The following is a 27404-nucleotide window of genomic DNA, read 5'->3' as shown; positions in this document are numbered from 1 at the left end:
GCTTTCTAAACTCCTGTTGGAGTCTAGGTGCTGCTGGATCAACTCTTAGTCACAGACTTGGTCAACAGTTTATATCTAAAGGGATTATGAGTATAATAACAGCCTGAGATTCATTCACAGTTGAATAAAGTTCCCAACAGTAATTTAAGTACAGATTTAAAAAGCAATAACTTGTAATATACTTGCTATAGAATATTCAGGCTAGTACACACACACGTGCATAAAGGCACTGAGACATATACATATAAGCAAGTAGAAGAGGTATACCTGTTAAAAATTCCCCTTGAGTTCAGTGAAAATATTCATGTCGAATGCTTCGGCATCTCTTTCTCAATGGGTGAAGGGTTGAGTCTCAAGGATTGGAGAGTATCAGCCCAAGTCTTGATGGCTTTCAGCGACAGACCTCCAATCTTCACAAACAGGAAAGTTAGTGAGCTCTGAGAGGCATCCCACTCAGAGGGAGGTGCTGGTCGCAGCCCACTGTGGTCCAGGAGAGCCCAAAGGGTCTCACTTAGTACTGCTGTTTATATGTTCGGGAGATGATTGGCTTTAGTCATTAGCAAATTACTGGGATTCCAGCTGTGCTGGTACCGTTTCACATGAATTACAATTCAGATAAGGAAGACTCCAGGGCTGTCAGAGAATGACTTAAGATTCAGATACAGGATGCTCCAAGGTTGTCAGGGGAGGACTGGGATGTCTCAAGGTTGTCAGGAGAGAATAAATTACCTCTACTTTCATTTTTTTTGTTTTCGATGGGCAGCAGGAGTCCTTGAGACAGTCCACATGACTCCCTGTCTTAGCCCTGTGAGACTTCTTGGTATGGTCAAGGGACACTTAACCACCCGACTCATTACACTTATGCTAAGGCCTAGTGAGACTTCCCAACTTTGTAGATCAGCCCACAGAGGCAGAAAGAAATGCACCACCACACCAGTCACTACTACCACAAAATGGAACAAAGTAGAAAAGAAATGGAAGTAAAACCAACTGGAAAGAAATTATCAAAAGATGAAAATATATGCACTAAGGCTTTCTGTGTTTTGAGAAGTATGGTATCTTATAAATTAGTATTCTATAGGAAACAATACTAAAATTTATGCTCAACATGTAAAAAATTGTTCAGTTATCTCAAAAAAGTTTTTTTAAACATAGTCATACTGCAGTGTATGTACTGTTCTTCAGATCTTGTCCTCTAACTCAAAAAAATAAGTAGGAAATACATTATAAAAGAGTATGTATGTACTTCTCCATTTCTAAGAATAATTTATTAGCTATCTTGCCAGCTACTGCCTTAGGACTGGACTTACATAATTTACAGCATCATAAGTCGGTAGCTGTATTGTATAAAAGAAAAGTTAGAATACTAAACAGTATTAGACATGGTTTCTGATCTTCCGCAAGCACTTGCAGTTTCTCTATGCAGGTAGTTTCACTGCAGTCAATTAACACACTTGCATGAGAGCGTGTGTGTGCATGCACCTATGTATCTACACGTTTTTCTATTGGCTGGTAGAATTTAAGGACCATAGAAACAAGTTCAGTCTAAAGTGACTGAACACTGATAAGTTTCCCTTCCAGCCACTGATCTAATCACTGGTGGTGCTTGGACATTCCTGGAATATAAGGTGGCTAGTATATCTTGCACAGTAAGCTGATGTTAAACAAGTTACTATGTAAAACTCCATCAAGTTTAGCTACTTTTGGATAGATACTGTAAGTACAATTTAAAATCAACAGCAATGCTTGTCTTGAAGAAAGTGTAGCTTGGCTTTAACTTGCTTTCAGAATGTCTCTTTTTTTTTGTATGAGTTGAATTATTTGTGGGTTTCTACCTTGTTAGTGCATTTTAAAGTAATACAATTTTAAACTGAAATATCTGAAATCCTTTTATAATTTTGACAGGTAAATATTGGAAAAATGGATTCTCCCATTGAGAAATGGAACCTAATAATTGGCAACTTGGCCTTAAAACAGGTAAATATAATGGATTTATTTGATTAACTCTTGTAAGTGAGCGAAGTTATTGAAAAAGTCCATAACAAACATTGGTAAGTATGGAGATGGACAGTGTTAATGGGAAACTAGCCTTGCTATACTAGCTCATACTTAACATACAATGTTTGCGTCGTGATTTTTTTTGAACAGTGTAGTTCTTCTCTGAAACAATATGAGCTTATATTTATCAGAAGAAGGGGTAAAGTATTCTTTGTGACTGTACCAAGGGTATTTCCTTTTTAATTTTTATGAGAGAGGATCTGAGGATGATTAGAGAAAAATTTCAGATTTGGCAAAACCTTCTAAATTTGACCTCTCAAATGTTTTCAGTACTGTGTTTGCATTGGATGCAATGTTTAAAGGAAGTATGTGATAGAGCTTTTGGATAATAAACAATATTTTAAATAGCTGAGTCATTTGAAGAAAGGAGTGCTTGTTCTCCAAAGCAACTATTTCTTAAGATTAAGAACTATTTCATGTTCATGTAATACAACATGCTCAAAATATAAGTGAAATGTTTATGCTGTGACTTCACTGTTTTAAGTGGCTTAGAAGCCTCTTCAGGCATTGGCTTCTGGTAAATCCTCGGCTCTTTTCCCTGATTTTACTTTTGTTATTCTTGAGTCTCTGAAATGCTGGTAAAGCCTTTTCTGCTGGCATAAGATTTTTCTTCTTGATCATCCAAGGTTATCATCATCTCTACGAAATAGATGAGCATGCTCCTTTTACATCCTGCAAATAAAGGTAGATAGAAGGAAAGAATAATAGAAAATGATTCTGTAGTCCTCTTAAGTCTATCAATTACTTTAAGAATTCCTCACCACCTTTTTCGTTTCCAGGTTCAGGCAACAGTAGTTGGTTTTCTGGCAGCAGTGGCAGCAGTTATATTGGGCTGGATTCCAGAAGGCAAATATCGCTTTGATCATTCAGTCCTTCTGTGTTCTAGCAGCGTAGCAACTGCCTTCATAGCTTCTCTTTTACAAGGTAAAAGGTGTATATATGTTACTTTTTACAGTTATTTAGTTTTCTGTGGAAGCTGAACGTATATTATGTTGCTATTCCTTAAAAATTTAAATCCGGTAAGGTATAATACATCTGAAACACAACTGAAGATGGGATGCCCTTTTGCAATTTCCATATGCCTGCATATTGCATTCCTCTCCTGTCATATTCTTTGAAAATGTTTTGATTTGCATGACGTCCTGAGCATATCTAAAACAAAAAGTATGTTTTTAGACTTTACCTAATATGATAGAGAACTTTTTTCCCCTGCTTTCTATACTCATTAATGTACAAAATATATTTTTAGTACTAAACAGGTAGAACTTATTTGTAATTAAACTCAAGTAAGCCCAGATGTTAGCTCAGCTGAATCCGAAGTTCCTGGTTGCCTGTGCTGCCTATATGTCAGTTTGTGCTCTGCTTTGTATCTGAAGTGAGCAAATTGGCTTGTTATGTGAAGGGTTTGGGCCAAGTTCAAGTCCCCCTCTACAAACAGTGCCAATGACTGTCTGGAGCCATATGACATGATGAATTTAATCTTCTCTTCCCAATTGTCAGGAAACATTTAACCATAAAAGACAGTACTTAATGGACATGAGGGGAGGGAAAAAGTACCTCTACTTGTGACATATTCTTAATGAAAATACATAGTCAGTAGTCATAATTAATATCAAGTCAAGTAAAATTTTTAACTTCCTTTTTTTACTAATTTGATATGCTAACTTATGTGAAAATTACAAAATTGTTAAAGTTTTCCGTGGAATTAAGAGCACGCACTTTTTTTAGTGACTACAAATCCATTGAGTTTGATCATGCACAGAATTAAGAGCAGTGAGAGAACTGGGGAACATGAATGCATTTTTTCCACTTCTCTTGTATAATTCAGACATCAAGAGAAACCTTTCTTGTTATCTGGTGGTGGGCCAGCACAGGAAATTACTTTCCAAGCTTCATCCTCCTACATGTGAAACGGGTGCTTTTGAAATATTTTGATCCTACAGGATCATTTCAGTTCTTTGAGAATTTCATGGAGTGTAACTCTTTAGGCAGTTTCTCTGAAAGTGAACTCCTAAGGTAGCCTACAATACATAATATTGCTAAAATACATGAAAATTATAATACCAATTTTTTAAAAGTTCTTTAAAATAACATAAACAATATCATACACAGTTGAAGCTCTTCTGTGTATTATGTGATGAGAGGCAAATTAGTCAGGTTATGCCAAAGACGACTGTTAATAACAATGTGAATTTTATTTTTAGTAGCCACTTGCACTGTGCAGGGAAACGCCTCTTAAAAAGTTAGTGTTGCTGTTTATGGGAAAAAAAATAGAAAGCAACATCCCTAACTTAAAATTCTTTAACTGTGTAGCAAGTAACATTTTTACATGTTGTCTTGCTTTTAATATATGATGTAGCTTCTTGATATTTGGTACTAAGCCCATGACTGGAAATCTTGCACAATATCAGATGTCGAAGTATTTAATCTTATGTTGTTTTCAGCCTAGTGTAATTTAAATTTCAGTGAGTGAAAGTTAGTAGGGTGTAGAAATAATACACTGCATATTTTTTTCTTCAGGAAATGGCTGATTTACAGTTTCAATAGTGCTAATTATAATCATAAGCAAAATAGTTCATTGTACAGATGGTTCTTGATTTTGTGTGTGTGTGTGCTTACTGTATTTTTTTTAATATATAACCTCATTTTTAAGAATGGCGAAAACTTAAAAATACAGACGTCAGTCAGGTGGGAAGAACAATCATCCTGGGACAAAAGCACTGACTTCTTAAGCTTGAAATTGCCATTTTCTTGGAATTTTCTGTGGAGTTACAACAGTAGATATGGTTACTGTACTGTCTTCTTTCTTCAATCTAGGAATAATAATGGTTGGAGTTATTGTTGGATCAAAGAAGACTGGTATTAATCCTGACAATGTTGCCACTCCTATAGCAGCAAGTTTTGGAGATCTTATCACTCTTGCTATACTAGCATGGATAAGTCAGGGTCTTTATACTTGCCTTGGTAAGTACATTTCTAAGTGTGTATGTCTCCCTAGGAACCTTTTTTGGGTTAGGAGGGTGAGGGAGAAGGCAGGGAGGGAGAGGTTCAGAAAACCTTTTACTTTGACTGACTTTTTTGTCAACATTTTGTACCGTTGAATGATAAACCTTGGGTTGCAACATTATGCCATGATCTTTTTTTTCTCTTTTTTCTTTTTTTAAGATGATAGAAGTCACTGACCACAATCTTGGCACAACCTGCTAATGTCTGAAAGACTCTCACAGTATCACAGTCAATCTACATGTGAATTAGAAACTGTAGTTGCTGAATTTACTCTGCTTTCTTGGGGAGGAAGGAAGGTGTCTTCATCCAATTTTTCTTGAATGCCCACCCCTAAATCAAATATTTGCTTCCCAGAGCGCTTTTGAATTGTTCTCCCCTTGTACTGAGGGGAAGGAGTTGTATTGGCTATCTTGATAAGCTGCTGGGAAAGGAGTTCCTCTTTGAGAATTTTTTTTATTAGGGTGTGGTTTTAGACACCATTGAAATATATCTTGCGCTGCAGCTATGCCCAGAAATCAAAATAAAAATAATTTAAGTAATTTGAGTAACAAAAGCAAGTCGACAACAAGTATGTATTCAAAGAAGTGAAGCCTAATTTTAGATAGATTTGTGCTTTGTGTTTGCTATGACAAAAGTGAGTTATGCAAAGACTATTGTGAGTTTCCTTCTGATTCCTTCCAAGTGTTTTCCAGCTCCCATTGCAATACCTTCTTGTTTCCTTGCCTCCCTTACTCCAGCTTCCAATACCAGTTTCCTCAGCTCTTTCTTATCTCTTGGTTCCCTCAGTGTGACACTTCCATGTCTCCCTCCTGTACCCTGCGCCTATGTTTGATTTTAGTAGTGTTTCCTTCTGCTTTTCAGTAAACGAAGTAACCACTTCTAGCTTCTCCAAATAATGACTCTGCTCTCTTCTGTTTTCTTTGTTTTGTTTTGCCTGATAAATTTGGTGACTACATTTCAAACATAAATCTGCTAATTTAGCTGTAGCTGTCTTCAGAACAGCAGTTCTGCCATGAAAGATGAAAAAATGTATAACCACTCTGAATAGCTAAGCAGCAGCAGAGAGGCCTTAGCTGACCACCGACTACAGAGGGCAATGTTCTAATCCTACTTCATGCATGAATTCTGCCTGGCTTCTTGATGACAGTTTTTTACTGTTTACTTACTTTCCAACTAATAGCTATGAACAGGTAAATTACACATAAAGAGCTCCAAACTAGTTTTCTTATGAACGACTTTTTTTCAGTCTGCAATTCTTCTCTTCTACTAGTTATTTGCATGTTTCTATAGTCCCTTTGAAACTGTTTTTCTGATTTCTAGGACCCGTACTGTCTAAATCCTACTCTCTTTAAGGAGCAGACCACTGAAGAAGGTTCATCATCACAATGTCTGCTAAAAATGAAGATGCCTATAGTTATTATTATTAGAAGCATGCTCAGATAGTAGCTGATGTAATTAAATGCTTGATTGTCACAAAGGAGTTGTGAGCTTGGAAAATGAGAATGAGGAACTCAAAAATCCGTCTTTTTCTTCCTGTTTCTTTGTCTCCCCCATGAAGAAACAAAAAGTGTGAAAACATTTTCTCACAGGAGGAGAATAATATTCAGAACAATATTTAAAATTAAATTATTGCTGCAACTGACTACTTCCATAGAAACTGTTTAAAGTATATTGTGTTTTACAAGACATAACTGTAGACAATTGTAGTATAGTATACCACAGGCCAAATTTTGTGTTGTCCATAATTGTTTTACCAGACATGTTGATATCACCACATATATTCTTTACATCTATGCTCATTGTTCAAGCCCTTTTACGTAAAATTTTGAGCTGTTCTGTGTAAGTATTACAACATCAGTCAGAAAAGGTATCTAATAAGACTCAAGCTACCTTGGTATGACTTGCCATTTTGTTTCTTAGTTTTCAACTGATGATTTTATATTTTCAGTATTTGATTTTTTCATATTTAGAAAGTGTTGACATGACGTCAGCTTAAATGTATCAGTGTGCAATACAGCCATTTTTTATATTTTCTATTTTTTATTAAAACTTAAATCATATTGTTTATTTCATAACTATATTTAAATAATTTATATTACATTCTAATAAAATAACTTATTTCTCAAATAATTCCTTTAAATACTTCTTTTAAGGAAGTTTATAGACTTACAGTGAAAAGAAAATTGGTAAAGAGTTTTTTTAACCTCTCTTCTTCCTTTTTTCCTGATGAGAAAAACAGAGAGGAAGCCTCTATTCCCGTGAAATTTGCTGTCTCTAGCTAATGCTAGAGCTGGGATAATAATTAGTTTAGCTGATTAGAGACTGTTCATCTAGATTTATTGCTATGCCCAAAAATCTTACTAGACTGGAGCATTGGGTTGTTCTGCTTAAAATAGATTTCAGGTCCCCAAAATTGATATTTTCAATTGGAATTCAGTTCAAAATTAGGGTTTATGCTAGTCAATGACATGCCAGAGAAGCTGGTATACCAGCTAGATGGAAAGGAGCTAGGAGAAAGTTAGCTAGGATTGTTGGCATATACTAGCTATCTGGGTAGGTGTGGAGTTGGAAGAGGTTGTCAAATTTGGGTTAACACTGAGATCAGACTTGGGGCTAGGGTTATGATTAAAATTTATTCTAGTCAGGACCATGTCTGATTTAAAATAATTAATGCTAGATTTCAGGCTTTCAGTAAGTTTTTCAAATGAAGTTTCTTAGAAACTTATGCCCTATAGGTCAAACTTCATTTTGGTTTTTAAAATTTTGCTTTGTAAACTACAGTGTAATGAATATGCCAGTGGTTTTTCATTTGCTCAGGAGAGGTATATGAAGTTGTGAACGGTGGGGAAGAGGCATTCAGAAAATGATTAGACAACGAGTTAAAAAAAGTTAAAGAAACTTTTTTACACAGTATGTGATTGGGATGTGGAACTTATGATGTATTAAGAGGACCAAAGTGATTTTAGAAAATTATTTGGATACATTAATCAGAGAAGAATCCATTGAGGAGCATTGAACAGACAGATGCAGACAGAAACTTGAGAGATGAAATCCCTGAGGCAAACAGCAACAGAAGCTGGCAGAGCACACTGAAAGAAGCATCACTCTAAACTTGTAATTTTCTTTTCTTCTTTCCACAAACCTGAAGTGTTGACCATAGTCAGACACAGGATACCGGACTAGATAAGACCTTTGGCCTCACCCAGCACAGATGTTCTTATGTTCTTTCTGTTATTTCCCTGCTTTCTCAATGCTAGAATAACAAGCCCAATGGGAATGTTATAAAGAAACCCACAGTTTATGGGCTAGTAATGAAGCAGGTGGGATTCACCCCTGAGCTTCATTCTGAAATAACTATTTTCCCCTATGATTTATTAGCCTAACTACTCAAATGTACGGAAACAAAATGTAAGTTTCTGGCTCCTTTCTGCAGGGGAAGAGTTGTCTTCATGTAACAAGACTGGAAGGGGAGAAATTATTTTTGTACAAGCTTTCAGCTTGTTGGTAACAGAGCTGTAGCCCTGTGCTCAGCCTTTGGTTTGAGAGGGATAGGGATTTAAATAGTAAAAGGTTAACAGTTCTTTCTGTCTTAACAACTCCCTAAAAAACCCTGTATTTGTGAATCGTTGTTAAATAGCTGGGGGAAAGCACTAGAGGGCTCCTCAGGACCGTGCTGGGACCCAGCTCCTCTTGCTTGAACACAACATGGGGAATGCTCTGGAATAAGAAGACCCAGTATATTAAATGTGGAGGTCCGTGTTGCTTGTCATTTATCAGTAATGATCTGAAGACTTCATTTAAAGCTTTCCTTTTTTCTCACAGAACATGGCTTAAATATGCAGATATAAATTATATTTATTTTGGTTATATTTCATGAATCATTATACACTAGCGAGACTGTCTTCTCATATTTTTTTTTCTGTTTTTTTTAAACTTGCTACAAAACATTTCTGTGGCAGGATAACGTGTATGTGTATTTTATATTTACATAGTTATTATTTATTTAGAAGTTACCTATTAAATTATTCTTGGTTAGTATTCATTGTTCATTTGCTGGATTGATTTCAGTTTTATCTATGTGCGCTTTCATTTTTTTTCAGAAGAGAAGAATTATATGATATTCTTTACTTATTTTTAGTGTTCTTTGTAATTCTTGGACTACATTACTGGACTAGCTCTCCAAGCCTGGAGACTGATGCAGATAGTTAAATGCTCTCCCTTTTTTCATGAACACATTCTAACAAGTTCTTTAGTTGTTAGAGGGATTAAAAATGAAATTATTGTAAAAGGCATACTTTTTTGAACTTTAATTTCCTTTCCTGTGTTGGTAGAAGCCCTAAAATAAAGAGTACAGTGGGCTAATTGTTGATATACAAGTGAAAGAATTTAAAAAATTAGTGTTTAATTACGGTAGTGCTCACCATTGCATCCGTATTTTGCTGTTCAATGTTTGTTTGCAACAGAGGATCTTTGCTGACCAGCAGACTTTACCTTTTAATAAAATTGGCAACCTCTCCAAAAATGTGGCAAAGACTTGGAACTTATTTTGTGCCCTCTTGTATTTTACTAAATATACTACATTAGAGCTATTCTCTCATTCTGACCTTTAAATCAGTTATGGGCATCTGGTACATGCTAATGCCTCACCTTGGTTCCATATGAGAGGAACAGACAGAGAGGGAGAAAGGAAGAAGTAGCAGGGATACAGTATGATTTATGGCTTGGAAAAAAATAGAGGAGAAAAAAAGAGAGGGGAAAAGGAGAGAAGTTTCAAAATTTTAAATAAATAGATGTAGAATGAATGATGCCTTTCCATGTGACAAATTTTAGTGCACACAGGGATCTTTCTTCATTGCAGTTGGAGGGAAGGATGTGTTTACCTGGGCAGTAAGTAGTTCGAGAACTTTACATCAGTACATTTTTGTCTTTTTTATTAAGTTTGATAAAACAAAACTATAATTATCAAATAGAGGAATCATGTATTGTGTGTACCCTTTTGAGTAAGAACACTACATTAGGCCCACCTCTTAGCTCACAGAAAGAGGAAAAAGGAGGAAAAAAGGCACAGGCACCACAAAGGAAGCATGAGATAATATACTAGAGAATAGTTAGATAAGGAAAGGAAAAAATTACTTCTCTTTTGGGCTTTGTCTCATTCTCATTCTAATAGCTTTCTACTTTTAGCTTACACAGTGAAAGGTATCTCACTATCTTTTCTGCTGGCTCTGCTGCAGAGGTTGTTACCAGTCAATGCAGAAGGATAGTAACTTCTAAAAACTCCTCAGCAATTCTTCCAGGAGTAATTTTAGCTCCACCAAGATAACATCAAAGTAGTAATTGCTTGAATTTGCAGCCTTCGTAATAAGCCATAATACATGGGTGAGACTACTTCTTTATATACTAGATATTCTTCTTTGGTAAAGTGTTTGTGTGTTCTACATTAACTACTTCAGCCTGTAATTTAAAATATATTTTGCATTAAGACTTGTCCAAATTCTGAAAGTTTAGACAAAATGTATTTACCATTAAATACATGACCACATTTCTCATAAAACTAAATATATGTAAAAGTGGAATATTTGCATAGTTTATATATTTGCCATTAGCATAAGTTTTCCTTTATTTACCTCACTGTTGAATTAGGAAGTCTTGGATCACTGTAATAGCTTCTATATGGATGGAATTATAAAACCAAGTAATCAAAAAAAATAGTATTCTTTCTGTGGAGGCAGCTGTTTGCCTTATAAGCTCAGCTTTATGATGGTACTCCCTGGTGTTTGCAGTTGTGTTCCTATGAAATATGATACAATTCTGATGGATAGATGCAAGCAGCAGAATCGTGGCTATGAATTTTCAGACTCAGACTGGTTATAAACCAACTGAGCTACTGATATAAATGTTTCAATATTACACATTGTGCTTGCATCATTTTAGATGTGCTGTTTCTGGGAAGATTATCATTATTATCTGTGCTTTGGAAAGAAGGGGGTGTACATATGTTATGAATTTGTGTATAAACAAAATGCATTTTCAATATATTCAATTTCTTTTTTTTGTTGTAGATATGTTACAAAATAATGTTTTATATTCCACATCCTTACTGCATTTTTATCATAAAGCATCATACAAAAATCCTCTTCAAAATTCCTTCTTTGTACAGATAGTTTTGTCCTTGAGAAGATGGGAGATGGTAATCACAGGTGGCAGATGTTAACCATATTGTTTAGTGCAGTAGTTGAAACTTTAGGTACAGTAGTGATAAAGGCTATTAAAATTCCTCAGTTGCATGATGTAGATTATAATTTATTTGAGAGTTCTAAATTAGGAAAAACATATAGGAATATCTTGAAAGTAACACTTTTTTTTTGTTTTTTCTATATTCTTATTTTAGAGACATATTTCTATGTATCTCCTTTGGTTGGTGCCTTTTTTTTGGCTCTGACTCCGATGGGGATTGTCATAGCTGCCAAACACCCAGCTACCAGAACTGTCCTCCATTCAGGATGGGAGCCTGTCATAACTGCCATGGTTATAAGCAGGTAAGTCTGTTTGTCTTGCTTCATCTTGATAGTCATCCTGTGTCTCTGTATATCTTATTTAACACCTGATTGTACTTAAAAGAAACATTTAAGGCACCTCTAGAATGTAGAGTGTGAATAAACTTTAATCTTCCCCAAACAAGGAAGTTGCAAAGTTAAGTGACAGGTCGGAATGAGTGGGAGAGCCAGCAGTAGCCTGTGGCAATGACTGAGCAGAATTGTGCCATATCAAAGGAAGGAAACGGTGAGCTATTCATCTCCTGCAGTTTCCAATCAAGATTATACACCGATCTAAGAGAATATTTAATCCAGTGAAAGTTATGAATCTTAAAAGTGGAGTGATTGGCTGAAATCCTATGGTATTTGTTATACAAGAAGTCAATTTTAATATATAAATAACTATAGTGATGTTAGTCTGTAGCTGAGAACAAAGTAATGGGCTGGGGGAAAGATGAATTGAGAAGAAAATTGTGCCTTGAAGATGTTCTAAGACAGACCTAAAAGAGTTTTTAAATACTGGTTAATGTACCTGCTTGCCTTATTCTAATTACTGTACTTTGTTTTTTCAGTATTGGTGGCCTTATTCTGGACACAACTGTATCTGATCCTAACTTAGTTGGAATTGTTGTTTATACCCCAGTAATTAATGGTAAGACTCTGACAGGATTATGTGCTACTATGTATCAATTGATATACTTTGGTTTGAGAAAAGTCTATTACAGTAAATTTCTGTTATCCTAATTAGTATCTGGTATATTAATTTCAAGTTTTGATTTTGATGTCAACAGTTGTTTATTTGAACACCTTAGGAGTGCTTCCTGATCTTATTTACTACAATCATTAAAACACGATAGAGAATGTGAGAAGTAGGAACCTAAAGTATGCATTAAGAAACTGAAAGTGTAAATATTGGAGTAGTATATTCAAATATTAAATGATCAAATATTATATTAAAAGGGTTATGGCTGAGGAAAATGTAGATAAAATTTTATTTCAAAGGATTTTCTTATGAAAGGACAAATTTTCAAAACAGTAATTTATTATTCACATGTACTGTACATAAATATAAGTCCTAGCAGGGATGCTACAGGCAAGTAAATAGATTTCTCAAGAAAAATGGTTGTTGTTTCCCATGCTTGGTATGCACTTTCCAGGTGTGTAAGAATGTATTTGGGAAAATTTGGTCCTTAAGTTAAGTATTCTAACAATAACAACAAGGCGAATTTTATAAGAACAGTTAATATCTTATTAGATTGATGCAGTTTGAAAATGCTTTTTTTTTCCTACAGTATCACAGGGTTGATACATACTTAGTTTGCAATAATTATAATCACCAAATCTGTTTGCACTATATTGCTACCTAGCTATTCTTTTCCCCTTTTGTATTTCTCTATTTGATTTCTTACATTATTTTGCACTTCTATGTATTGTTGATTTTTAAACCATTTCTCCAATTACCAAGATGATTCTGACTTCTAATTTTTGGCTTACAAAGTGCTTTTGACTTAACTTGGCCTTTGCAAATTCCATATGGGTATATTCTATTCTGTTTTCTAAGCTATCAATTAAATGAATTACAACCACTTGTTTTCCACCTTGATAATAAAATGTTAATATGGACACTGAGTTGTAGGTTTGAACCACATTGCCCTGATATAATTAATTTTCCAGAGGTTGCTAATGGAAATGTAGCATGGGATAGCACCAAAACATTTTGATAAGCTTTAATGCAGTTGAGAGTTAGTATATCTATTGCTGCGACCATAAGGCAAGCTGTTCAGTTAGAGGAGGAGATGGTATTGTTTTGACAGAAGCATGTTCTTGGTAAATTCATGTTAGCTCTTGTTTTACAGCTTTCATATCTTCTAGATGCTTATAAATTGTCTTTTTAATAATTTGTTTGAATACTTATGTAGGAATGTAAATTTCACTGATATACAGATTCCCCAGATCATCCTTTTTGGCCCTTTTTAAAGATATATTTTCTATTTTCTCCATTACAGCCCTCTGGTATTCTCTAACCTCCAAAATAATCAGTTTGCAGAAATCGTCACTGATAATTCATGGATTGATCATCTAGCTTTCTAAGGATGCACTACATTTAACTTACCCTCAGGCCCTAATACATATCAGTTTGTAATCAGACATCTCCATTTTTATGAAGGCAGTAGACAAAAGGAACTGAGTATTTCAGTCGTCCGTAGAGCATGCTGCTTGTTCTTCTTTCACATTAAGGTCCCGTATTTCCTTTGTTCTTACTTTTAATATGAAGCATTTTTGTGTTGCCGCTTGTGTTCCTTGGTAACCGTAAGTTAATTTTTACACTTCAGCCTTTATGCTTTCTTGCCTGTGCCTTTATATTAGTTCAAAATTGCAAGTACTTGCAACTACCTTTTGTGTGTTTCCATTTTGATTTCCAGATACCTAAAGAGCAGGGCAGACGTGTCGATCTTCAACTTTTTTCTGCTTTATACCTGTAACTTTTCTTATAATAGTCCTTTTTGGTAACCCCCTGGATTTGCTTCCTAAGAGAAGAGGATTGTTTTTCTTTTTAGGCAGGTGTACCCAAACCAGTAGTCTTACCAGTGGTCCTGCTTTCCTAGATGACATCCCTTGATTACAAAAGCCAACAACTGTCTGGTGATTGTTTCTTACAGTTTCCCCATAGGCCTCTATTTCTGCTCCAGTACAGTACCAGAATACTACTGGATTTTCTCTATAGACTCACTTACTCTATAGACTTGCTTATTCTAGACTTGCTACCTACAATGCATACAGGTCTCATGGATACATGCCTTTCTCAAGGCCTCAGGCTCCTACCAGATGTTGCAGTGATGATGGTCTTTTACCCTGTAGCAGTTAGGGACTGCTCTTGTAAGTGGAACTATGTATCCTATTCAAGGTCATTTTCTTTCACAGAAAGGCTGTGAAACCTGGATTGCCTGCATGTTTACATTTTACCTTTTTAATATTTTTAGCTAATGATTGGACTTAAGTAAATAATTTTAATCGCTAAGAATGACAGCTTACTATATGCCTCTAGAGAAAAGGACAAATGTACCACTTTGTTTCCTGTTTTCTTTCATAAGTTATCAACAGAATTAAAGCAACGTGCGTACATTCTTTTGAACTATCTTTAGAGAAAAAGAACTAGCCAAAAGCTATACGTAGCCCTGGATGATTAGCCAACAGGTCAAAAGATCCTTGAAGAATTTGGCAGGTGGAAGAGGGAAGCTGGGGCTATTGGAGCAGGCAGGGAGAGCAAAAGGCATGCTTGTAGCTGTGGCAGTCCCACAGTGGTTCTGTGCTGATGATTCCTGTGATGATTGTATGACCTGCATTCAAAATGTTGCTTTTTCATAAGAAGTTTTGTATTTCTAGACTGCTCTTAGCCTTTGTCATCTACCCCCTGGACTACTACGCAGCGCCTGAGAATGTTATTTTCCAAGCCACACCAGGTGCCTTACTTCGTTGTTCATCTGGATTTTTCATGCTTAGCTCCTTCTTTTCTTGATATGCGTAAAGCAGTCTTTTCCCAGCTCTCAAAGTTTAAACTTAAACTTCTTCAGTGACTAGTAATGGACCATCAGCGAGTTGTTTATAGTCCCATGTCCATATTTTCAGAACCTTTGCTATTATCCCAAATTTAAACTCTACATTGTAAGAAGAGAAATCTCATACCAAGCTCCATTTTGGAGCTCATAACAAGCTCACAACCAGCCTACTAGGCCAAGACTGGAGTCTTGCAACGGTAGCAAAAGGTTAAGTTAGCCTAAGGCCCATGGCCTGTTACTACCAATAGCGATAATGCTTTTGCAGTGCCACTAGGCAGCAACGGAAGCACCAAGGAATTCTGGTTTTCCCTCATCCACAAAAAAGCAGAGGGGAGTAATGTTGTGTGTGCTTGTGCTCACCCCCTCAACCCTCAGAATTCTAAGGATAGAGGCATTTCTATCAGAAAATATAGAGAAAATACGTTCTGTGTAGAAGATGCAGAGTGGGCCTGTTTTATGGTACACCTGCTGGAAAAGGAAATTGTAGGTAGGTGATTTTTTTGGTTTCTGTTAGATGAACCTCTCCTGGGTTTCATAATTCTGCTGGCACCTTTTGATATTGCTGGTCAGTATAGTGTAGTAAACTGGGGTTTAGGAAATCTTTCAGTTAAAAAAGTACATCTGTTGACACTCATTTACTGACATAAAAGGTGTGCTAGACCACTTAACAGATGGCTTTTTAAATATTAGTGTTGCAGAAAGCTTTCTCTACAAGTGCTTTCCTGGTCTTGGAATTCTCATTGTAAGCCTAAGTAGTGAAAAGAGTTGAGGGTTTTCCCCTCAAAATGCTTTTCACATGCCTTTTCCTTTCTCTTACCTTAAAGTTTGTTGCTCCTGTGACACAGAAAACCTGAAAGAAACCAGGGAAACCTGAAAGAAATATTGTAACCTGTTGGGATAGTGTCGAGCCAAAATTTGAGGACAGTGTAAATTTGTCCAGGATTTCAAGCTGTCACTGTTTTTTTCAGTGCCAGTTGTCATATCTTGAAATCCTGAACAGTACGCACTGCAAAGTTGTCAGGTGTTAGGCTTCCTGTGTGCACCATTAAGTAGCTTTCAACCTGGTTCTGTCTAGATGGATTGCCTATTCTTAGATGTGAGACAGGTTACTTTCATCACAAATGTTACAGTGTGGAGCCATAAGCCTTTTGGGTTAAGAACTATTGGTCTGGAGTTTGAGCAACCTCAAAGTTCCTACCTCTATTAACAATAACTGCAAAAATTTGCCAAGAATATTAAAATAGTTCTTAAGCAGACAGGCATTTATAGTCAGCTTTACTGCTGGTGGCCAGAAGTATTTCACAACTGCTTTTCCATTTTCCTGTTAAACACATTTCTTGAGATGAATAATTATTTTTAATTCTATGGTTGGTTGGGTTAAATTGTAACAGCTTTTTAAAAATAAATACATCGTTTTGTGGTTTCAGCCATTGTGGTACTTACAAACTACTTGAGATTTAGATGTCTGTGTTTGATGTACTGAAGTTCTGAATAAAATAACTAAGCCCAAGAGTGGCTGTGCTTCAGCCTAGATACTCAAGTTGATCTTTATGTTTTCTAATGGATGAGATGGTTACAATTTGCAAATCCTCTTACAGCATCACAGCGTGTTGAATTTGGCTCAGGAATTGTAGTTTGCAAGTAGCCAAGTTCTTTTGTGCAGAAAAAAGGTAATGCCTTAAACAATTACATGCTTCTGAATATGCAGCAGAAATGAACTAAGGTGCAGTTACCAGATAGAGCCACTTTCATCTCCGTTTTTGTTGTATGCTTAGACAAAACATTGTGAGATATCTTCTAAGTATTTGCATTTCAGGAGTTACTGCATAATAACCAAAATGTTACAGGCTTTACTTAGAAAAACTTGCCTTTGCAGATGGTTTGAAGCAATACTCTTTAAGGGTAACACAAACCTGTTGTAATATTTCTTACTCTTTGGCTGTACCTATTGTAAGAGTATTTGATATCTGGAAGGAATATGAGAAATCCATATGAGAAAACTTAACACAAAACTTACTGAATATCTGTTGTCTGGGAGATGAAAGTTAAGCTTATGTAATATATTCCCCCAACCATACCTTTTTTATCTATTAGTAGGATAAATTGAATGACATTCAGGTTTTTCAGAGAGCTTTAGTTGTAAGTTGTTTTGGAGCATATGGAAAGAAAATACCCAGAAACCATTCCACCTCAAAAAAAAAAAAAAAAGGCTTTTTTTAATAACTATATATTTTAATCACTTATAGCATAGTTGTACTGTCAGCTTTCACACAACAGACTAGTGCTTTGATTAGAAAGTAACCATTGCCTCAGACAGTTGAGCATCTGAAATTTGCCTCTGTAAATTACAAGGGAAAACATTAGTGTACCTGTAGGGTAGTAGAGTAACAAATTAATTTTTCTGCATCCTGAATTGGAAAGAATGTGATAATCTCAGAAGGCACCTATACTGTATGAGAAATTTATAATTCAGTCTTTATTTTGGCATGAAAAAGAAGGAGGATTTTGATTTTGGATATTTACTTCTGAGGCATTATTGGGTGATAGTTTTAGTACTTTTTCATTGCTAACCTGTACATGTAAATCTGCATATTCTATGCTATTACAGACGTGTGTGTTCCTTCTTTTAAGTCTTACTTATAAATTTTTTAGATTTCAGTAATCATTAGTTTTCACAACACAACTATATCCAGAATATTTTCATTTTTTGACAGTCAAGGAACAATTTTTTATTAGGCATAGGAAAGAAATGATTTATGAGTCAAATCAAACATAAAATGTAATAGTTTGCATATATAATGTTGTCTCAAAGACTTCTTTTAAAAAAACATTCATATAGGAAAAGCTAATAATTTCCAACTGTTTTCCCTCAAACATTTTTAAGTATTAAAAGAAATGCTACAAAGTAAAAAGGAAGATAGAAGAAATATGGATGAAAAACACCCATAAAAAGGTAGCTAGTTAAGCTAGGCTTCTAATCTAAGTATTTCACTTGCATAAAACGTGATTTTTTGAAGTTAGTGGTAGAGAGGTCAGAGCAAAAATTGATCTTGAATTTTTTGAAAGATAATACTATTATTCAAAAATTTAGAGCTTTTTTAGCTCAGTCACTATTGTAACAGATTCTTTTCCTCCCTTTTCATTTTATTTTTCTAATACAAATGACATCCAAAAGCAAGTTGTTGTTGAACTCCAAAAAGACAAAACTATTTTGAACTATGGATTGTGCTCAGGAGTATGCAAAAGTGAGAATCTTCTTGTCTTCCTTCTCTTGATAGATTTACAAGAAAAATCATGTCTCAGAAATGGACATGGTACTCCAGGTGTGGCCTCACCAGTGCAGAACACAAAAGAAGCATCACCTCTTTTGGCCTGCTGATGATGCTTTTCCTAATGCAGCCGAGGATGCTGTTGACCTTTGCCATGAAGGCAGATTGCTGGGTCATGGTCAACTTATTGTCCTCCAGGACCCCTATGTCCTTCTCTGGAGAGCTGCTTTCCAGATGGTCAACTCCCAGCCTCTACTGGTGCATGGGGTTATTCCTACCAAGAGGCAGGACTTCGCATTTTCTTTTGTTGAACTTCATGAGATTCCTCTTGACCCAATTCTCCAGCCTATCCAGTTCCCTCTGAATGGCAGTACAACCCTCTGGTTTACCAGCAACTCTTCCCAGTTTTCCCTGGAAAATGTTACCCTGTTTATCAAAACATGCAGTATAAGAGCTGAGGGAAAAAACAGCCTGGTGTGTTACCCAGAGCACTGGATGGTCTCAGACTAGTCTGCAACAGCAACACCCATCCAGCTTCCCTTAACTTCTGGTTTTTTACCTGTAATGAGGGTTATGAGACACAGATTTACTTTGACATATTCTTTAATATGCATTGATGTAAAGTACTTTTAAAGTGGTTTTCTGAATAGCATGGTTACTTCTATTATTAGAAAAAAGTCCTTTTTCCAGATAATGATTAACAGAATCACGCCCGTAGGCCTGTTCGCAAATACATGACATGGTTTTGGCTCTACTTTGAATATGGTTTTCTGTGCCTGTTAGACAAAAAAGAACTGTGATAACAATTTTCAGAAGTATTCTTGCATAGCCCTTAACTGGCTCGATAAAATGATGAGGTTTTCAATTTTCTTTTAATGTTGTAAGTCAGCATGACATCCTTCACACTTTAGCAGACAACATCTCTTCTGCTTATTGACAAAGTAGCACTCTCTTATTGAAGTTAAACACATCTGCTGTTCTGAGAGGAATGCAGTAACAGTTGCAGGACTTTACTTTTGAAAGAAATTGTTTTCCTCTGTGTTGTAGTTCTCATGAGAATGAAAAGAAGCTAAGAAGTTAGTCTTTATTATAAAGTGTTTGCTATACTGTTTTCCAGGAAAAAAAATTCTGACTTAAATGTTCATGGAAACAGTCCTCATATATGTCTACAGAGATTTTCATAATATGAGCAGCTACTGAGCACATGACCATTTTATGCATTCAGAAGATGCTGAGAAGCTATCAATTTTGTGTATTGACATCTTGTCAACCTACGCACTTTTATCTGTTTTCTGCTTCTTGCAGGGATCTGATTAATCTGATACTGCTGAGATAACTTCACATGCACAGTAACTGCAGTTACAGAACAAACTGAGTATCTCTGTACATGTTGAAGTGATTCATTCAATGCAAGCACAGCTTTATATAAATCATTCTATGACCAGCAGAATAATGAAACGTGATTCTGTGCTGATTTGTATCCCGAGTTTTTAGAGCACCAGATAGCCCTTTCACCGCCCAGTGTTCCCTATGTCGTCGTGCCCCTGCGATACCTGCTGCTCACAACATTCTCTCCATTCTCCCTCTGCTTTCCACAACATCATCGTTCCTCTTCTGTGTCACTGAACTACTGGCTGAGCAAGAGGCATCATGCCTAGCTCCAAGCTAGGTGCTGACTGGCCAGCTGGCATGCTTATGCTGTTAACTATACAGCTCGTATTACTGCCTTTCTCTCACTGAGGGCACAGGTTTGAATCTTTCTCTTTATTTACCTAGCCACCGTTTCCTGTTTGTTAGCTTGTTTAACCATACTTGGAGGTGGTTAGTATCTCTATCCTGGTGTCAGACATGGTTGAAATTGGCCCAAAGGTTCAAAAATAATTACAAGAAAGAATTGGTAGATGAATGGACAGAACTAAAAGACAGTGTGACTGCTGCTGTCCATCACCATACGTTGTTGGCTGGTTGAGACTGAGCAGGATGTATGGATTCAAGAAGCTTTTTACAATTCAGTACACCTGCCTATCTTCTATGAGTTAAACATATGCCACTGACATTAGATTACTGAGACTCAGACTAAATGAAATTTAAAATAATTTTGCTTAAGATATGCATATTGCATTTCCAGTTAGCTAAAATAGATTGTATATGTTCAATTCAGCTGTAATTAAAATAGAAGAGAGAATGTTACACCTCTTGAAATCACACTCCACACTGGCTGTTTTGGTTAGCATATCGGCCTCCTTTGCAGAACAGATAGCACCTCCTTTTACCAGTGTCCCGTGGCTGGCCAGTTTGATTTAGAATCACTTTTAATACTTTTCAATCATTTTTCTTGTTATCTACATGCATACTTGGGGCATACTTTCTCTAAATGATGGTTATAAAAGTAAAAAGATGTGTGATTAATAGCTATCCATCAAAGGTTTGATAACCAATCTTATACCTTCTTTCATAGACTTGTCCATGTCTCTGTTATCCAGACAGCTTTTTTATCGCCATTTCAAATGGGCAAATTTCCATTTTCCTTAATTCTTTTCTTTCACTCAGTTTCCCTTGTTATTAATTAGGGAAAGAGGTCCAAATCATCTATCACATTTCTGATTGTCTGAATTTGTTGAAGCAGATAATTATCAGTCACGAGAGGAAATTGCATACATCCTAGGAAATACTTGAAATGTATTTCTTTTGTGCCAATGTGGTTTATGGTTGCATTGCTACGAACCTCAAAACATACCTTGAAAACCAGCCCTATTTACTTCTATCGTTTATTTCTTCTTGTAGTGCTATAAGAGATATGGAGAGTGAGAGAAGAGTTCACTAATTTTTTTCTTTTAATATTGTTTTGAATGTATCAGTTATTGCAGTTGTTAGCCTGCTTGTAATTATGCAGATTGCTTTTATCCCCTCTCTTTTAAGCAGAAACTGTTTTGTATTTTCTAGTCATATGGCACAATCCCCAGCTTTGTAGCTTTACTAAGAAGCAGTTTTACGTAACAGCTTTTTTGTAATTCAGTCACAGAAGTTATCTGATCCCCATCCAAACGTAGTGCATTGATCCTTAATTTTATTTCTGCCTCCCTTTCCATACTGTATTCCCATTAGTCAGAAGTCTCAAACTTATTGTTCTCAATCAAAGGACAGACTTTGGACCCTACTTAGATTGGTTTTAATCTGTTTAAACCTCTTTTGTAGTTTAGACAAATCCCTTCTTTTACTTCTCTTTCTGTAGTTCACTGGAAAAAAAGCTACTGTTGTTTTAATTTTCTTTGCAAACACTGACTCAACCTTTTGGTAGTTCATATTTTGTCTCTGTATCTCCTGACTGGGAAGATGCAGATAACTTTGATGAACAGTCCTTTCTGCCAACTCCATGATTTTTTTCTAATACCTCATTTCCTGATTTGTATTTGAAGCTTTTTGCTTAAAAGTCTTGCTTCCTTGTTAGGTTCAGCCATTAACTGTCTTTAAGCAGTGGTGAAGCAGGAAACCTTCTTTCAGTTCTCAGTATTAGATCGTTGTCCTAACCACTCTATAGTCACCAAAAGGATTTGGCAAATAGTGTCTTCTGGTGACCACAGATACTTGTTCTGCAACCAAATAAAGCCCTAAGCATCAGATAAACAAATCCATTCAACTACAATAAACAAGGGCTTTCTCCTGCTGAAGTGGGGACAAGATCTGCATTACTTCTGCCTAATCATATCTTCTCAGAGAAACCCATGGCTATGTAAAGCATCTGGGAGAAAAACAAAAAAAAGCATGTGCTTGATATGCAAGTAGACAACTCTAGAGTATAATAACAATAGGAGAATTTTATGCTAGTGCCACTGCATTCTGTAATGTAGATATAACAAGCTGGTTTAGTTTTCTATTCATTGAAGTAAAAATTCATAGAATATAGAACAGCCTAGGTTGGAAGGAACCTCGAAGGATCATCTGGTCCAACCTTTTGTGGGAAAGGGAGCCTAGATGAGCCTATCTATCTAGCACCCTGTCCAGTCACGTGTTGAAAACCTCCAGTGGTGAGGACTCCATGGCCCTGGGGCGGTTGTTCCAGCGAATGATCGTTCTTACTGTAAAAAATTTATTTCTTACATTGTGATGAAAGCTCTTCGGGCGCACCTTGTACCCATTTCCCCTTGTCCTCTCCATGTGGCTCCTTGTGAAAAGAGAGCATCTGTCCTCTTTGTATCTGCCCTTTAAGTACTGGAAAACTGTGATGAGGTCTCCCCTGAGCCTTCTCTTCTCCAGGGAGAAAAGACCTAACTTCTTCAGTCTTCCCTTATAGAGCAGGTTCTCCAGCCATTTGATCATCTTCATGGCCCTCTTTTCAACCTTCTCCAGTCTGTCCACGTCTTTCTTGAATTGTGGGGACCAGAACTGGACACAATACTCCAGGTGCAGCCTGACAAGTGCTGAGTGGGATGATCATGTCTATCTCTGCTGGTAATGCCCCCAAGTTGCTTTCGTTGCGGGAGCAGTGCACGGGTAATTCATGTTCATCTTGTCCACCAGGACCCCCAGGTCCCTTTCAGCAAGGTACTTCCCCAGCCACACAGATCCTAGCCTGTACTGGGCTCTTTGGTTATGTCATCCTAGGTGCAGGACCTTGCACTTGTCTTTGTTAAACTTCATACTCTTCCAGCCTGTCCAGGTCTCTCTGTAGAATGGCTCTCCCTTCTGACATGTCCATCTCACTACTCAGTTTAGTGTCATCAGCAAACTCGGTAAGGGTGATTTCAATCCCATAATCCAGGTAATTTATGAAGATGTTGAACAGTGTGAGGCCCAGTATCAATCCCTGATTTCTTAAAAAAACATTCATAAAGGAAAAGCTAATAATTTCCAACATTGGAAAAAACATTGATCACCACCCTCTGAGTGTGACCTGTTAGCCAATTTCCTACCCATTTCACAGACTACCCAACCAGCCTGTAACTTGCCAGTTTGTCTAGGAGGAAGCCGTGGGAAACTGTCAAATGCTTTGCTGAAGATAGGTGTGACATTTGCCCTCTTCCAGTCATCAGGGATAGCCCTTGATCTCCACAACCTTCCAAAGATTATAGACAGTGGCCTTGTAACAATGCCAGCCACTTCTCTTTGCATCCTAGGGTGGTTTGTTTCATAGAAATTGTTTCATAGAAATCTTTTTTCTAATGGGAAGTATATCAACAGTTGTCATGAGGAAAGTAGAATCTCCATCACTACCATTCTTTTAAAAATCAGTTATTCAGCCGCTTGTCTTGTCCTTTCAACCTGAATTATGAATGTCAGAAAACTATAGTTAATCCTGCTCTGTGGCAAAGGCGAATGGATAGATTAGCTCTTGAAGTCTTTTCCAGCCCCATGTGTGAATTCTGTGATTCTGTGTGTGAAATCTCCATTTATGCTTGTGGTAGTGAGTGCATCTGCTTTGCATCATTTATACTTGCCAGCAATACTGACCTAGGAAGGTAATCCAGCAGTGGCACAACTATGCAGTACTTCTGTTGTTCTAAGAGGTATTTCCGAAGAAGAGGGAGCAATAAAAGGGAGCTTCACCTATGAGAAAGCATCAGATTGAACCTTTTGGAGGAATCTTTTGCACTTATGAATTAAAACTGATGTCCAAATATCCAGTGATATACCAAATTTTAGCCCAAGTTTTCTGACTTATTTTAATGCTTGGTGTTAGCCTGTCTATAACTAATATACATTCTAAAGATGTTTCTCTTTTTGACTTTTGTATGTAGGGGACTGTGGTAAACATAGAGGAAGTTGTTACATTTCCAAAAACATTGCCTACTAGAGGAAAAAAATAGTTGAAAATTTACCACTTGTTCCCTTTTGTATTTCAGGTATTGGTGGTAATCTAGTAGCTATTCAAGCTAGCAGAATTTCTACCTACCTCCATTTGCATAGCATTCCTGGAGAGCTGCCAGAAGAAGCCAAGGGTTGCTATTATCCATGCAGAACTTATTATGGTACAGGTATGTATTAGTCAGTTAATTGTTAAAACTAATGTCTCATGTCTCCTCTTTTTCTCCCTTTATGCCAGACTGTACCGCCAGTGAAAAGTGGCAACAAACTGAATTTGTTGTATGCAATTCAAAGGCAGCAGAGGCTTGGCAGTTTCCTTTGCCTGCAGCTGTTTGCTGGTGAGAATCACAAAGAGCTCCCTGCAGGAGGTGGTGCGTAGAGAGAAATACAGAGAAAGGTCTAATCCTGGCAAGGGTGGAAGACAGGGACTGTTGAGGCGGGATGCTATGGTACCCACTCAGAAGGATTTCAACCTTCATCTTTCCTTAGCTTGTTTACCTGCTCCTAACCTTTGTCATTTAACTCCAGAAGTTCAAACCAATTTCCTGTTAGGATGAAACTTTATATCTAACATTATTATTAAGCCAAGTCCCTGCTTTCCATTTCCCATTTGCCTTTTTCTTTCTAGATTCTTGCTTCACAGCTTATTCCTCCCCCGTATTGCCCCCTTTCCTAATAATGTGGTAACTGTGGTGAAATGTGATGTGTAGACAGCATGTATTACACTTTCATATTTATGAAATGAATTGGAACAGATGAGAAAGTGGTAGATGTGGGATTACTTTTTAGAAATATAAGGTACTTCTGAGGATGTCTTGAATATGGTGTCCAAAACATCCTCTTTCCTAGGAAGGCTTTAGGAGGTCATTGCAGCTCCAAAAAAGTAGATGGTACTACGTGAGTACAGAATGAAAGCAGACAGTTTGCACCCTCTTCTGGAAAGGCCCTGCTTAACTTTTCTGGCAGACACTATAGGTGGCTTTTTTCCCCCTATGAAAATCCTCAAGGAGTCTTTTAACAGAAAATAATGCCTGCTGTTCCACAATAGTCAATGCTGTGGAATTCCAAAACTGCTTTTTATATTAAAATTAATAAAAATCTGATATAGTAATTGAAGAGCTTAACGAAATTTTTTATTTTTTTTATTGTAGGAGTAAATAACAAATCAGCCCAAGTTCTGCTTCTTTTGGTGATTCCTGGACACCTGATTTTCTTGTACACTATCCACTTAATGAAAAGCGGACACACTTCCTTAACTCCTATCTTTATAGCAGTATATTTGTTTGCAGCTCTGCTACAGGTAAGAACAAGTACAACTTGAAAATGCTGGTATAAAATCAAGTTCTTGAAGAAAATCATGTTTTATCTGATTTCTGAAATCTCATGAGTAGTACAAGAAGGTATGGGTTAATACAGGCTTCCAGCACTGTTTTGAAGTAACTGATTATCTCTACAGCTTACACAGGTGTATCTGTATTGTGAGTGCTTTTCAGAAGACACTTGACTGCATTATTTCCCAGTCATGCATCTTGCGCTTTCTCTTTCACATGCTTCTTGGAACCATTGCATCTAAAACCCCCATCATTTTAATCAACTAGAGGGGAGATGGAGAAAATGAAAAGTAGCATTTATGAATAATGAATACATCAAGGTAACTCTCAAAGAAATCTCCGAAAGTGGTTCACATTGCTGTTTTAGTTAACATAGTTAAATATGCAATAGATGAGAATGTTATGGCTTGCTTGGTGCATTCTTAATATTTATGAAAGTTGAAATTACTCTGACAGTGATCGCTGTACAAGAAATTGTAATTGCATTAATTGTCAAACATTGGTACATTATTTTGGCTGGTCTTACCTAGTGGCCTGTTCACACCCAGCAAGGGCAGTTCTTGAGAGATGCCTTTTGAAATAGCAATGTCTAAAGTGAAATAATTCCACTTAGAGAAATCAGTAATACAAAATGAAATGTTTCCATTAAATCCACAGCCAATTTTTAGCTAAAACCTGGCTGAATTAATTATAATGTTTCGTTGTACCTTAAAAACAAAAATTAACTGTTCATCTTACACAATAAAAATACAGGTGAAACATCCGTAAGTTAAATATACATACTGCTCCTAAAATTGTGACCAATTGAGTTTTAAAATACAAACAAAATTATAAACAGTCAATCCTTAATAAAAATTATAATTTTTAATGTCCTTAATTGTCTTTCTGTGTTTATCACACTACTATTTCAGTGAAGATAGGTTTCGAAAACTGTTACTATTTTAATTTCATATGAGAATTCTATACTTTTTTGGTAGGATATAACTGGTAACATTTCAACCTTTGCAAGTGACAATGTCATACTAAAAGTTATAAATCGCTTTTCATTTTCCTCTTACATAATATTCCTAGTTTCCAGCCTTATCATTTGTTTTATAATGTGTTTTCCTGAGGAAACAATGCTATACCTTCACTCTGTCTGTTCTGTCTGACTGGCTGTCCTTTCTAATAACTTTTGAATCCTTTGGCCCATTTCAGTCAAGTTTTTCTAAGTCTCAGCTCTCCCAGTGATACTACGTTTCTATAAGCTTAATAAAAACAGGTTGGGGACAGAGTCCCCGTTAATGCCTCTGTTGAAGGTAAGACAGCAGTGTGATTGCAGCCATTATTAGACTTCAGAGATTTCACATGGGAATCAACCTGAATTCATAAATCCATATGAAATCCATCTCCTGCTCACAGAACTGCAATCATAATATGTTTAGGGATACAAACCTTTTCTTCAGCAGCAAAGGATACGGTAAGATGTGAGAAATGCAGAAGTTCAGCTGAAAACCAAGTTAAGGCATTAGGGCAGGACTTTCAGATTACACAGTAATTCAGACCCAGCATCAGCACATATACATGTGTAGAGTTCATTTTTATAAATTCAAGGTCTGATTAGAGTATTCAGTTTTGCAGTCATGCGTCTCCATTGCAGTCCGTAAGGCCACACCTGATTTTTTTGATTTTTCACCTATAGAGCAGACATAGAGCTTTTTTTCTTTTCTCCCCACTGTCTTTTATAGATGATTTTTCCTCTTTATCTTCTGTCTTTAACCATAACAGGCAGTTTGCGATGTATTTACTTTGAAACTGAGTAACAGTATTGCACACTGTAACTTTTCATGGGTCTTGACAGATTTA

General features: G+C 36.4%; 1 protein-coding gene across 1 annotated transcript in view; it reads left to right on the top strand.

Annotated features, from left to right (window-relative positions):
• SLC41A2 (solute carrier family 41 member 2) overlaps positions 1-27404 on the top strand; it is a 56866-nt gene that overhangs the window by 18143 nt on the left and 11319 nt on the right. The window contains exons 4-10 of the mRNA XM_052790569.1: positions 1906-1977; positions 2838-2982; positions 4876-5022; positions 11456-11603; positions 12173-12252; positions 24267-24398; positions 25380-25528. Of these exons, the coding sequence (XP_052646529.1) occupies positions 1906-1977; positions 2838-2982; positions 4876-5022; positions 11456-11603; positions 12173-12252; positions 24267-24398; positions 25380-25528 (873 nt within the window). The remainder of the gene's footprint in view (positions 1-1905; positions 1978-2837; positions 2983-4875; positions 5023-11455; positions 11604-12172; positions 12253-24266; positions 24399-25379; positions 25529-27404) is intronic.

The sequence above is a fragment of the Harpia harpyja genome, chromosome 6 (assembly GCF_026419915.1).
Source record: "Harpia harpyja isolate bHarHar1 chromosome 6, bHarHar1 primary haplotype, whole genome shotgun sequence".
Taxonomy (NCBI): domain Eukaryota; kingdom Metazoa; phylum Chordata; class Aves; order Accipitriformes; family Accipitridae; genus Harpia; species Harpia harpyja.
This window is presented reverse-complemented; position numbering and strand designations above follow the sequence as displayed.